The sequence below is a fragment of the Haematobia irritans genome, chromosome 4 (assembly GCF_050003625.1).
Source record: "Haematobia irritans isolate KBUSLIRL chromosome 4, ASM5000362v1, whole genome shotgun sequence".
In the NCBI taxonomy this organism is placed as follows: Eukaryota; Metazoa; Arthropoda; class Insecta; order Diptera; family Muscidae; genus Haematobia; species Haematobia irritans.
This window is the reverse complement of record NC_134400.1, coordinates 7,749,058-7,763,578: the sequence shown is the minus strand read 5'-3', so window position 1 is coordinate 7,763,578 and position 14,521 is coordinate 7,749,058. Positions and strand designations below refer to the sequence as shown.

The window sequence follows — 14,521 nt, the reverse complement described above, 5'->3', positions numbered from 1 at the left end:
TTCTATAGAAATAAAATTTTGACAAAATTTTCTATAGAAATAAAATTTTGACAAATTTTCCATAGATATACAATTTTGACAAAAATTTCTATGGAAATAAAAATTTGACAAAATTTTCTATAGAAATAAAAAAAATGACAAAATTTTCTATAGAAATAAAATTTTGACAAAATTTTCTATAGAAATGAAATTTTGACAAAATTTTCTATAGAAATGAAATTTCGACAAAATTTTCTATAAATATAAAATTTTGACAAAAATTTCTATAGAAATAAAATTTTGACAAAATTTTCTATAGAAATAAAATTTTGACAAAATTTTCTATAGAAATAAAATTTTGACAAAATTTTCTATAGAAATAAAATAAAAAAAATCTATAGAAATAAAAAAATTGATAAAATTTTCTATAGAAATAAAATTTTGACAAAATTTTCTATAGAAATAATTTTTGACAAAATTTTCCATAGAATTAAAATTTTGACAAAATTTCCCATAGAATTAAAATTTTGACAAAATTTTCTATAGAAATAAAATTTTGACAAAATTTTTTATAGAAATAAAATTTTGACAAAATTTTCAATAGAAATAAAATTTTGATAACATTTTTCAAAAATTTCTATAGAAATAAAATTTTGTCAAAAATTTCTATAGAATAAAATTTTGAAAAAATTTTCTATAGAATTAAAATTTTGACAAAATTTCCCATAGAATTAAAATGGTAACAAAATTTTCTATAGAAATAAAATTTTGACAAAATTTTCTATAGAAATAAAATTTTGTCAAAATTTTCCATAGAATTAAAATTTTGACGAAATTTTCTATAGAAATAAAATTTTCATGAAATTTTCTATAGAAATAAAATTTTCATGAAATTTTCTATAGAAATACAATTTTGACAAAATTTTCTATAGAAATAAAATTTTGCAAAATATGATTTTTTGTTTGGTAGTTTTTTGGTCAAATTTTCTCCAATTGGTAGATTATTCTTAGCTCGAGTGTCAACCGTGATGGTAATATGAAAATTAGAGGTATTGTGAAATCTGAATGAGATTTAGGTTTACTGCATATCGATATTTCTGAAAGTAGACGGCATAGGCATTCTCTCTTTGTCCAAGTATTGCAACCTCGCATTGCAAAGGTATGATTAGGTCCAAGGAGCTTCAAAGACAAGAATAACAACGCCAATTTGTTTTTTTTTTCTTTACTTCACATTTAAGCCATTCCAATCCCAAATAGAGTGATCAAACCCGGTGGATAAAATATTTTTTTATGAATTTTTCCAAATATGACACATTTCAAGAGATTGTTCTGTAGTCAGGAAAAAATTGTTTTTGTTTTCAACAATAAAAGTCTACAAAGTTGCTTTGAAAAAAGGCAGAGAATTCCATGGACATTTTATGTTGGCCACCGCCTCAGTAAAGGAGATAGTTTTCTACTGCGGAAATGTCTTTTTGTTATACGACAATAAAATTAATTTTTCAAATCCATTAAAATGCCCAATTTTCTATTGGCATCAATTTCCCAACAATCAATCATGAAGTCTAATTTTAATTTGCTTATAATAGATGTGATATACATAGAAAAATGAATTTATAATTAACAAATTTATTTAAGGAAGAATCTATAGAATGATTGGCTTGAATATTTAATACAGAAGTCCTTTGAAATTTTTCAAAACAAAATACTTTGCATTTGTTTATTGCATTTACTGCGTTTTAATAAGTTGCAGTATTTATTTTGCTAATTAAAAAAAGCCTAATATTGTTTTGAAAAGTTATTCTTACATTGTTTAATTTTTAGGAATCGTATATGCGAATTTATTACAATTATGCTAATATACAGTGGTTCAAAGGGGGAGATGTGTAGGTTTTTTTGGCGGTGATTAATCTTAATTTTTTTCTATTTAAAAAAAATGTGTTTTTGTTATATTATTATTTTTTATTTAGTTTGGAATTATGGGAATGAGGAACAATAGGAAATTTTTTATCTAATTTATTTTAAATTTACTCGGTTATGTTTAATTTTTATGTCTTATTTATAATTGTTTATATTTTTTTTATTGAATTAACATATTCATAGTTTTGTTTCACTTGACTTATTTTCTTGTAGCTTGTTTGTACATTAATATGAGCGATGTGCTTTTTTCTTTAATTTGTTTTACGATGATATTGGTGAAATGATAAATGATAAAAAAAATCTTAGATAAATGTAGTCTTTATATATTATATAGAGAAAATTAATTATAAATTAAATTTATATAGTAAAAAAATCATAAATTATATATTCTATGAAATAGAAAAAACCATAAGAAATTGCCACAAACTTCTCTCTCGAAAATAGTCTTAAACATTACATTTATATAGATATACATAGTCGTGTGTGTGTAAATTTAGATGTTTTTTTGTGAGTTTTAAAGTTTTACTCAAACTTTTAGGCCTTAGAATCTAATAAAAAATAAGAAACAAATAATATATATACAAAATAGATTTCCAAACTTGTTAACGTAGATTAGGCAATCGAAGAAGCGAATATATATTAAATAATGTCAAACTGGAGAGTTCAAAAGCAGTATTAACACATAATTTTAACCAAAAATCGTAAATCTGAAATTGCGGAAATTGTCAATTTTAATATTTTCTAAATAAATTTTAATTGGCTTCCAATTTGATTATTTTTGTAATTTTATTTGAAACAAATCTTTTGAACAAGACCTTGCAAATTAATTTATGAGGACGGTCTGATAAATATTGGAAAAAATTTATTATGAATATTATGACAAAATTATCTATAGAAATAAAATTATGAAAAAATTTTCTTTTGAAATAAAATTTTGACAATTTTTTTTTTATAGAAATAAAATTTTGACAACATTTTCTATAGTATAAAATGTTGACAGAATTTTCTATAGAAATAAAATTTCCATAGAAATAAAATGTTGACAAAATTTTCTATAGAAATAGAAATTTGTCAAAAATTTCTATAGAAATAGAATTTTGTCAAAAATTTCCATAGAAATAGAATTTTGTCAAAAATTTCCATAGAAATGAAATGTTGTCAAATATTTCCATAGAAATAAAATGTCATAATTTTCTATAGAAATAAAATTTTGACAAAACTTTCTATAGAAATAAAATTTTGACAAAATTTTCTATATAAATAGAATTTTGTTAAAAATTTCTATTGAAATAGAATTTTGTCAAAAATTTCCATTGAAACAAAATTTTCTCAAAATTTTCTATAGAAATAAAATTTTGACACAATTTTCCATAGAAATAAAATTTTGACAAAATTTTCTATAGAAATAAAGTTTTGACAAAATTTTCTATAGAAATAAAATTTTGACAAAATTTTTTATAGTAGCCTTTAACGAGAACGTATAACACCATAGTAAATTACTCTTGCATCACCCGGTGAGGCTAATTAACTTTATTGACAGAATCTGTGCCAAATTTTAGAATGATCATATCCATTATTGCCGCAAATAGCATGACATAAGGCTATAGTTAGACAGTCATGCCACAAAGTTTTATCTTATAAAATCTCCTAAGAATGACATAAAAAAATAAATAAAAATAGGAATTACAATAAAAACTTGGTTTTTATTGTTCTCAAATCCTGCAAGGAAAAACTACGCATGTCTTGCAGGATTTCTATACCGAACTTCCGATATTCCAGAACATTAGGTTTACACTAAATGACCTCAGGGTTTTCTCAGCTTTCTATATATAAATTTAAAAATATATTTTTCTTCTCGACTTGATAAAAATGTTTGGATTATTTATATATCGGTTATAAAAACAATTGAAAATTATTGTGCATAGAAATTGAGTTCTTGCTTCAAAAGTGAATTTTGAAAACCAATCTAAATATTAAAAAATGGAAAACAGTGTTAGAATTTCCTATAAATTATTTAAATTCATACATTAGCATCGATACTAAATTCTTTCTGTTGCTGAATATTTACATAGATTTTGTTATCTTTTAAAATGAAGGAAATATTCGCTCTTCGCTGCCGCACATAATTTTCAATATTTTCAAAAGTCATACCTGATTTTCACTAACCTAAGTGAAAAATAACATTTTAGGTGGTGGTAGGCTTACATATACATATACAAATTTAAACAGCCGAATTAATAACCGTTTGTGCAGCAGATGTTGTTATTGCCCCACCAGCTGTTGATGATGGAAATGACCCACTTGCCGATGCTGTAGCTGTAATCGAAACATTGGCCGATGCTGTAGCATGACCTGCATCCATAAGTGGGGCCGGCGATAGGGATGTGGTCGAAGACGTTGGCGATGAACAGTCACTTTGTAAACTAAGTGATGGTGAGGCTGAGGCGTGATAATTTGAAGGAGGTGTATGGGGTGATAAATGTGATGGTGACATACCACCTCCACCATAACTGCTAATTGACGAAATTCCACTTGATGACGATGCACCCGAAGGTGAAGCCATACACGAGGGAGTTGTGTTAGCAGTTGTTAGCGTGGAAACAGCAGGTGAAAAGCCTATTGTAGTCGTATTGCTTGTTGTATTGTAGTGATGTTGGGGTGTAGTGCCACCACTACTGGACATATTGGATGATGATGGTGATGCATGGCCCAATGATCCTTGAGAGGACGTTGACGGCTGCGGTGTTGAGGATGAAGAGTTTGAGGCATTTTCAGCTTTTTGCTGTCTTTCACGTTCACGCTCCCGATCTCTTTGGGGTCGGAAAGCTTCTCTCAAGGCTTCAACGAGATTTTCGTTAGGTCCCCAACGAGCGTGGCCAGCACTATTTTGAAGCCATACTACCTGAGTACCCTGCATACATTTAACATTAACGTCAGTTCTAAAAATTTAAGAAAGTTAATGGGTCCATTAAAAATGCCTATTGGAGGATATTTTTGTATAATTACTTTGGTATTATATGTTGATAGCCATGACGATATTCATGGGCCATTCCTAGAACTACCATTGAACGGCGCTTATAAATATTTTCTTCCAACTTTGATATACTCTTCCATTCTGGTAAGAAAATAATAAAGCTAAAAAATATACATTTATTATTAGCTAGATTAGATGTAGGGAAATATGCTTAAAAATATACCTGAGAGGTTCCATCGATTCTGAAAGTAATTTGTCCACATGTGCTAAAGCTGCATCTATTAATTCCTCACAATGTGGAGGATTAACTTGAAATGAACCTGATACAGGTTTAAAATCCAAAAAAGGCCTGAAATTGAGAAAACAAATAAATATATTAATAAGAAAATAATTCATAGATTTGTTTGGCTTTCGCAACTTACCCTCGTGACCCAAAATAGGCATCAGTATCGGCAAACGCAGAACAATATTGACGGAAATACGAATTAAATGGCGATGCAAAACATTCAAAACTAACACCAAAATGTCTGTGTAAACATTCAAAAACTGGTGTAGGTAATGAGGCCTGTGTTAACTCAGCTTCTTGTGACGAGTTCAGAACATTACCCAAGAATGTTTGATAACGTTTTAGTAGACACCACACGCGACCAATAAACAAATCGAATTTTTTGTCATCGAAGCAGTTGTAACGATACAATTGTTCTAATTTCTGCAAATGTGTAAGGTTTATATATTGAGCATCTGGTTGATTTAGTGTGGATGGTGTATATTTGATGATCATATGATCTCTATCTTGGACATATTCAATGGCTGGCATACGTGGAGAGGGCACAGCAAATTGTATGGGATAGCACCAGACCTTTTTGAGATGGGGTGGTGGCGGTGGTGGTGTTGGCTCGGGTATTCCATGCTCTTTTAGTAAAGCTATGTGTCTTTCTCTGATCTTACGCGCATGTTCGGCTGATAGGTGATATATCTTGGCACACAAAGCCTCTACGGATCCTTTTACAGTTTCCGTTAAATGTGGCTCACATTGCCTTCGTAGATGGGCTAGACGATCCTGGAAGTCTTCGTAACTTGCTCCCACTGTACGTCGCAGCCATTGGAATGTATCCTCCACATTCCATTTTACCACCTTCTTGGATTCGGCTGGTGCTGAGCGTGACTCGATTATGTTCTTAGCAGCTTCGGCGTATCGTGACAATTGTTTACGAGCATCGCCGGTGAATTTAGGCTTAACTATCTTTATAGGTATGTCTGTCATTATTTCCCTATACATTGATGGCGATATTTCCGGCAGACAATTACTGGGTAATAAAGGATCGCAGCCGGTATCTATTACCTTACGTTCTATTAGCCACCTGTTAAAGGAATCTTTGGGAGCTTTTATGTTCTCCCTACGCATACAGAGATCTTCATAGGTTTTCACCAGTTTCATGGTATAAGCTGCGCGCAGCGCTTCAATTTCTGGATGTGGCTGAGGCAAGAGTGTAGGAGGTCTTTCTACAATCACGGCATTCGTCCCAACTTCTAGATCCCAAGGACCAGCCAAAACGAACTTTTTCATTGGCGGCGGGTGATGGCCATGTGGATGCATATGCATATCATCTGAGGGTCTACGCTTCAAATGATGATGCTGCAGCTGTTGATGATGATGTTGATGTTGGTGATGTGGATTGTGCATGGGTGGCATTTGTCCTGTTGGATGGGATATACCCAGAGGGTCGGTTAGAGGGTCAAAGGGACGTGCACCAGGCATTTCCCATAATGATTCTCCAGTAATTTTATTCCAATAGTATGGTCGATTTTCACGTTTAGACCAAAATTTACGCCAACCTTGATTGACCAATTCTGCTGTCAATTCTTCACCATAACCCCCACCAGAAGTATACATTGGCGGTGGGCCCCCTTGTGGTGTATGGGCCATTTGTTCCATGGGATTGGGACCTGACTTAATGGGTGTCGAAGGAGATGAACAAGTTGGACCAGCTGGCGAATTTGCCCCAGTTATAAGGCTAGTCATAATACCACCACCGCTATTAGAAGGGGAATTTGGATCAGCATGTATTAGAGATGTTAACGATGTTGTTGAAGGTGTTACACTGGCTCCCACGGGCGAGGTTATAGAAATTGGTGATTGTGATCCTGTTCCCGCAATCAGTGAGTGATTCGTATTATGCATACTTGGAATTGTGTTATGCGTCGAAGCTGTTAGCTGATCCCAAGCTGATTGATTATTGCTAATGGGATTTTGTGCTGGTATATTCATGTGTGGAACCATAGGGCTAACCGTTCCGGTCGATGCTATAACACTTTGTGGCATTAGGCAGCTACTACCAACGCCGCTGGTTGTGGTCAATGACATAGTAGACTGCTGTGTTGGATGTGGATGCATACCATGCATATTGTGTAGATTATTGTTAGCTGCCATAGTAGCAATATTGCTATCCTATATTAAATGGTAATTAATGAGAAAAATATTTTAATATTTAGAATATTTCAAACTAATGATCAATTACGAATTAGAAACACGGTTGCCAAAAATGGTAGAGGTTTTACTGTTTGGTAGATGGGTAGAAGTCTTCATGTTTTGGTAGATTTTGCAAAACAAAACATTAAAATTGACAAAATTTTCTATAGAAATAAAATTTTGACAAAATTTTCTATGGAAATAAAATTTTGACAAAATTTTCAATAGAAAAAATAAAATTTCGACAAAATTTTCTATAGAAAAAATAAAATTTTGACAAAATTTTCTATAGAAATAAAATTTTGACAAAATTTTCTATAGAAATAAAATTTTGACAAAATTTTCTATATAAATAAAATTTTGACAAAATTTTCTATGGAAATAAAATTTTGACAAAATTTTCTATAGAAATAAAATTTTAACAAAATTTTCTATAGAAATAAAATTTTGTTGTTTTTTGATTTCAGCTTAAAACCATGCATTGACTAAACTACAAGTGTAGGAGGAAAAGAATGTTTGTCAAATTTATTTGGGCAAAGCCCTATAGACTGCAAGATGGTTGGATGAACGCACGTTTCGGAATTACCACATTCCTCATCAGCACCCTCTACTTGCAGCAAAACTATCAACCAATTATCAGAATAAATTCAGGCAGTTCATTAAACCCAACAATGAACCACACTTGAACCTTCCGAAAAAAGTTTTGCATGATAGCTGGCTTATGCCGAAATAAATTAAATAACAAAACCAACAATAACAAAACAAAACGAATGAAATAAAATTTTGACAAAATTTTCTATAGATATAAAATTTTGGCAAAATTTTCTATAGAAATAAAATTCACAAATCTAACTTAAACGACGTAGAAATCCTAAGCAAGGAAAACAACTACAGACGAAGATTTACTATGGAGATGTTACACATCATTAACACTCCAATTAACGAGAGAATAAATTATAAGAAAGATATTGAGAACTGCGCGAGAATATATCGGCATACGATACAAAAACACAAGAGAATGTAATCACCAGTAGAAAAACAGACAGCGAAGTAACAAGACAGCGGAGAAAATGTAAAGTACAATAGATATTTTGATTTTATTTTATGAATTTTGTAATTAATTTTTTTACAATTTTGTAATTTGTAGCCTTGAAAACGGTTCTGACGAAGTCAACCGAAATATGGGAAAATAAAAAAACAAGAAACCAACAATTTCAAGTTTAATTTATAGACCTATAGCCGAGATTATGAGATAAAAAAAACATAGAAATAAAATTTTGACAAAATTTTCTATACAAATAAAATGTTGATCGTTTGATAAATGACCAAAGTATATATATATATATATATATATATATATATATATATATATATATATATATATATATATATATATATATATATATATATATATATATATATATATATATATATATATATATATATATATATATATATATATATATATATATATATATATATATATATATATATATATATATATATATATATATATATATATATATATATATATATATATATATATATATATATATATATATATATATATATAGAGAGGCAACTATACCAAGCCTGGCCAAAAATATAGGCAATTTATCAAACTACTCAAATTGTGTATTGAAATCGTTTTTGTCTTCCCCATTTTTAAAACCATTTTTCCTAAAACCAAAGTTTATAATAACATCAAAATCATAACGTGCCTTTTTGTTGAAAACTAAGTCTCCAAACAACCACTGTATTATATGTTGTTGCTCCTTTGTTATTGTATTAGTAGTAATGCTCTTCTTTGCCAACTCTTAATCCATTGCGAGAACATAATTGTCTGTTTTTTAAATACTCTTCCAACGTCATATTGTTGGTGGGTCAAAAAAAAAAGAGGGTTCTCTAGGCATTTGTTAGTGTTTTGTTTTCATGGGGGTCTCCCTTTGTTTATATCTCGGCTATTCGTTCTCGATTTTGTCGTCGTTGTTCGTTGAGTTTATGGGTCTCTACTATTCATACATATGTATTTGGTTTGGGGAGAGTGGGGGTGTGGGGGTCTAAAGCTTGTTCAAAAAAGAAGTCTATAATCATTGTACAATATTGTACGATTTCAGATGTCTTTTAGAATTCATTGTAAACGGTGGGGTATACTACGATTGCTGCGTCTTCAAAAATAAAGCAATAAGGGGAACGCACAAACACCAATAATGGCAATAACATAATGCGCGGCAAATAAAATTGCACGTGAAAAAAAGTGATAAAGGATATATTTTTTGTTTTTCAAAAATTTCAAAATTAAGCAAATCAATGCTGATGAAGAAATAAAAACACATTTGGGGTTTCGTTTTTTGTTTGTTTTAATATGTTAAGGCTCATTTTATTGGTAATCGTATTGTGCGTAAATAAAATCTTAATTTAATGGTATCTTAGTATAGACTTGAAATAGAGAACAAGTTGCTGATTTGATACAATATAAAAAATAAACAAAAGAAATATTTTTAATAAAGAAACGAAGCAAACGTTTAAATACAAATTAAATTATTAATAATTTCCCTTAAAAAACTTCAGTTACAACAACGCTATAAGATATAACAGAAATTATTGTCAGCATTAGGATTAGATTGGAATTTATTTCATATAAATTATGGAGTAATATAGGCCTCAAAAAGAACATAACAATTTAAAATAAAAAGGTCCCAAAGTCAAAAAGTTGTCTTTATATTTGAAATTGTTAGTCATTTTTTTTTTAATTTCAGTCAATATAGTTTTTTTCGCCACAGTTTTAAAAATTTTTTCTCCATTAAGGCTAGTATTAAGATCGCATTATCCCCCACGGCTATATTATATAATTAATTTCACCGAGAATAAAAATTTTAAATTTTTGCATTGGATCATTCCCGATCAAGTTATAATAAAATTTGATGCAAATTGATGCAAATGAAGATATAACTTTTATTCTGTTTTTGCAGATTTAGTTTTGATTTTAGCGGCTAAACTCGAACTTAGTACCCACCATAACTGTTAAGAAATAAAATCGTTTTATTCGAGGTAACAAACCAGAAAATCTAAGTACCAAATAAAGGAAGAAGAGACTTTTTGTAAGATTATTTTTTCAAATTGTTTAAACCCGAATAATGCATTTTCAAAACTCTAGAATATAGGAGTCAAAAACGGTCCCAAATTCAAAAAAGTTGTCTTTTAATTTAAAATTGTTAGTCAATCAATGTAATGTTTATTTTCTCCACAATTACGAGCTATTTGATTCTTACTGAATGTTTTTCATTAGTTCATGGAATATCAATAAATGGTATTTTATAGTCCAATGCATGAAACAATTAATCTCCACAACTGTTAGGAAATCAAATCGTTTTATTCGAGGCAACAATTGAGGAAATCTAAGTACCAAATAAAGGAAGAAAATACTTTTTGTAATCTCTAATTTCGACTAATCGATACGTGACTTTTACTTTAATCGACTTTCCATAAGTCGACTAACGGATTTTCAAAACTTTAGAAAATGAAAAGGACGACTAGAGATTTAGGTGTTGATAGTTTTCGGACTCTGAATGTGTGTTTAATCGATATTTTGTGAGTCTAAATGAGTCTAATGACCATTTTCATCTAGCTCCGCCGATAAACAGGCCCTTAACCACGGTTAACTTTAATGTTAAAAGTTCATCTGTTAAGCTCTTAATTGGCATATAAATATATAGGCAAGCTGACGGTTCAAAAGTTTATTAACTAAAGTAGGACTAACGGAGCTTCATGAAATTAGGGATTAGTCGACTTTTTGTAAAAAAATCTTTGTGGATTATTTGTATCTGCAGTTTCGATTACCTAATATTTGGATATTTTTCAAAATTCGGTTTTATGTTTCCCAAAATCAAATCGAAATATCTTTTTTTATATCGAAACTATTTTTCTTATATTGGACAAAATTGACTAACCGACATTTAAATGCTATAAATATCAAAAATTCGAATAATGGCCATTTTCATGTTGCTCCGTTATACCGCATGCACATAACAATTCCAAAATCCACTTGAAAACTAGTTATCAAGTGTCATTTGCCTTATAAATTGCAAAGGATTTCAAATCCACTTTTAATGGACTTCAAGGCTAATGTGTATGAGGTATTAGGCTTTAACTATCATTTAACAGAAAGTAAATTGCAAATACCTTCTCCCACGTTAGCTTCAAGATGACGGTTCAAAAGTTTGTTAGCAAAAGTAGGGCTAAGGGAGCTTCATCACTGAAACTGGGGTTAGTCGCCTTTTTGTAAAAAAAATCTGTTTAGACTAAATCGGGTTTTATGTACTCTAAAATCGAACCGAAATATATTTTTTTTTATTTTTTAATATTTTAACTATTTTTTTATTTTGGCCAAAATTGACTAACAGTTTTTTAAAAGCTATAAATATAAAAAAATCGTCTGAAGAGAATTTAATGTTTGTTTCCCATGGCATATATTGTAATTGGCTTGCGTTACATTGCTCAAATTCAGGTTTTGCAGCATGCAATTTATTAGCATCATCTTCAATTATATTTATCATTCTTGGATAAATGCTATACTCACCATATGGTAGATAATGCGTTAGCAAAGGAATATAGATATATTATCAACCCATTATAGTCCCATTATAGGACTAATTATGGTTCCAATGAACCAATGAGTCGTGCATTGGCTGAATTCAATAATATCTCCAATGAGGATATTGATATATTTGATAAATTTTCTAAATTTGTTAATATTCTAGATTTAATATATTTTTAGTTTTAAGTAGTCTGTAAGGAATGTTGTATTTCCATAGACTTGAATAAATAAATAAATAAATAAAATTACTGGATACCTACTTCATATTTCGTATCCTAAATTTGGTGATGATCAAATCAAAACATTTGTGGGCTATGGGTGAAAAAAGATTTTTACAAAATCTTAACCCAAATAATTCGCTAAATCAACCTAGAGGCTTTGAATTGCTCAAATAAATGAAAATAAATAAATACATTGGATTTCACATATGAGAACAGATATGAATGACCTTACAAGTGAAAATCGGATATGGAACATCTATATAAATTTGTACTGATATGGATTTTTTGCACATAAAGGTGGGTATTAAGTTCGAGTTTAGCCACAAAAATCGTATTTTTTTCACGATTACTTTTCTTTAATAATCCATTTTAAGGAATACAAACTTTGTGAAAATTTGCTTTTGGCAATTCCCCATCAAGTTATAATAAAATTTGCAACAAATATGTATACTTTTGTGGCGTTTTTTTTACTGATTTAGTTTTCACATTAGCTATTTTAGCGGCTAAACTCGAAATTAATACTCACCTCAAAGAGTGAAACATCATCTTGTAACGAATTTGATTGGGAATAGGATAAAATGTCGGAAAATCTGTGAGTTTATCTTAAACTAAAGGGAAAAGGATTGAGTTTTTGTTGCTTTTAGAGCAAAAGGCATTAACATTGTGCTAAATTTGGCAAATATCGGTTTATAACAAATATTGATCTGGAACGACCCAGCTGATAGTTTGCAGGTTTAAGGGTTTCAATGGATGATTTACCATAAATAAAAATATTTACAATTTTATCCAGCCAGTAAAGTGTGTTTGTTCCCATTCTCACTACTAATAAGAGAACGTAAATATGAAAGAGCAAGTGAGTATGTTATGCTATACAAACAACAAAGAGGGGAACGAAAAATAACCAGAAGAAAAAAATGTGGAAATATACAAAAGAGAAGAATTATAAAGAAAAACAATGTTTTGACGAAACAGTACTGATAGTGGAAAGAGAGGCCAAATAAATAAAAACAAACTTTTTAAAATGCAAAAAACAAAAAATTAGAAAATAATATTCGTCGAGATAACAACACCCTTCATACTCTCCAGCCATATTGAGCAATAACAACAAACACATTATATATACAATATAAATCCCGCCAAGTATAGTGGAATACAACTCCCCAAACCAGACCCCACTGACTGTATCAAGTGTTAATATGTCGACGTCACAAAATAATTGCGCGCTTTTTCGACCGCAATGAAATTTCCCCCAAAATATAGGTGCTAATAAAGATGTTTTTCTTTGCCCATATACATAATGGAATTGCAATACGCCTTTAATAAATCCATCAGAATCCCTTGAAGTTATTTGGAGCCGTTTTTTTGGGGTAAATACAAAACTCCGAAACGAAAAACCGCCACTAATAGTATCAGAAATTTCTCTACACTTTCTTTTTTGCTGCTGCTGCCTTTGCCATAGGGAAACTCGGCGGTATACACACGGATTTGTGGATCTAAATCGCTGTACAACAGAGAAACAACTATATAATGAAAATTTTCGCTGTATTATTTAGTTTATATCAATATTAATTATGGCATTGCTTTATTTTGAATGTAGAACACATCAAGTGTCTCGATGATGCAGGCTAGTAACCAAAAATGCCTTTCTTCCATTATTTTTTCTCTCGTTGGATGTATTCGTTTTTTTCTGGTGCAAAGCAGCACACTCACCGTGGGTAATTTTCGGGTTAACTAATAATTTATTTACTATTTTGCGCGCAACACTTGTTAACATTTATCAAAGGCATCTAGTAAGTACTGTTTTGATAAACAAAAAAACAACAATAGATCAACAGAGAAATTTACGTCAATTTTTTCGGTGCTTGAAAAAGAATTTTCTCCATCCGTTCGTCCACGACCGAAGTATAATATCGTTTTGATTCCGATGTTCGTGTATTTTGCGAAGGGGCCCTGTGTACCGAGTTTCGAGTAATTGGTATGCGGTAAAATGCTAGAATGAAAGCCTGATTATTCAGAAATACACGTATTGTATACGTATCGTATGGGTCGTGCACACTAATTGAAGTCGCCATTCAAATGCACGATTAATGAGCCTTGCAGAATATAAGTTTATCCGGACGACAGTGGTCGTGTCCCTGCCAGCATTTCAAAGCTCGCTACCACAAACTCGTAAGTGACATTGTAACAATCGCCAACTGTGATGGAGGAAGCGTATGAAAAAGTATGAAATGTACATGAAAGTATTTTGCCATCACTAGGGCTGTTTTCTTTTTGCACTGGATACAACATTTTTATGGGCTATCTAGAACATTGTTGCACTGGTGTTCTATCAGAACATCTCACCAGTGCAAGTCGCGCCGATC

General features: G+C 30.4%; 1 protein-coding gene across 4 annotated transcripts; it reads right to left on the bottom strand.

Annotated features, from left to right (window-relative positions):
* Nucleotides 1-1,589: 1,589 nt before the first annotated feature.
* Nucleotides 1,590-14,090, bottom strand: Pcif1 (Phosphorylated CTD-interacting factor 1). Of its 4 annotated transcripts, none has more exons than XR_012721273.1 (6): nucleotides 13,869-14,084; nucleotides 5,293-7,319; nucleotides 5,094-5,219; nucleotides 4,903-5,031; nucleotides 4,048-4,835; nucleotides 1,590-2,444 (listed from the first exon to the last, which is right to left on the bottom strand). XR_012721273.1 is itself a non-coding variant. In XM_075303736.1 (5 exons), the coding sequence occupies exons 2-5, from the start codon at nucleotides 7,299-7,301 to the stop codon at nucleotides 4,118-4,120; spliced, it is 2,982 nt and encodes a 993-aa protein (XP_075159851.1). In that variant the 5' UTR covers nucleotides 7,302-7,319; nucleotides 14,004-14,090; the 3' UTR covers nucleotides 3,393-4,117. The 4 variants fall into 4 exon arrangements, 2 of the variants coding, with proteins under 2 accessions (XP_075159851.1, XP_075159850.1); XR_012721274.1 differs by having other exon boundaries at nucleotides 4,063-4,835; XM_075303736.1 differs by lacking the exon at nucleotides 1,590-2,444 and having other exon boundaries at nucleotides 3,393-4,835; nucleotides 14,004-14,090.
* Nucleotides 14,091-14,521: the final 431 nt, after the last annotated feature.

What these genes read in the sequence shown, in the direction of transcription:
- Pcif1 (XM_075303736.1), bottom strand. Translation starts at nt 7,301, where the DNA reads ATGGCAGCTAACAATAATCTACACAATATGCATGGTATGCATCCACAT. An exon ending in GAATCGATGGAACCTCTCAG is followed by an intron (nt 5,032 to 5,093) that starts GTATATTTTTAA and finishes TATATTTTTTAG; the next exon opens with CTTTATTATTTTCTTACCAG. An exon ending in TATCAACATATAATACCAAA is followed by an intron (nt 4,836 to 4,902) that starts GTAATTATACAA and finishes TTAAATTTTTAG; the next exon opens with AACTGACGTTAATGTTAAAT.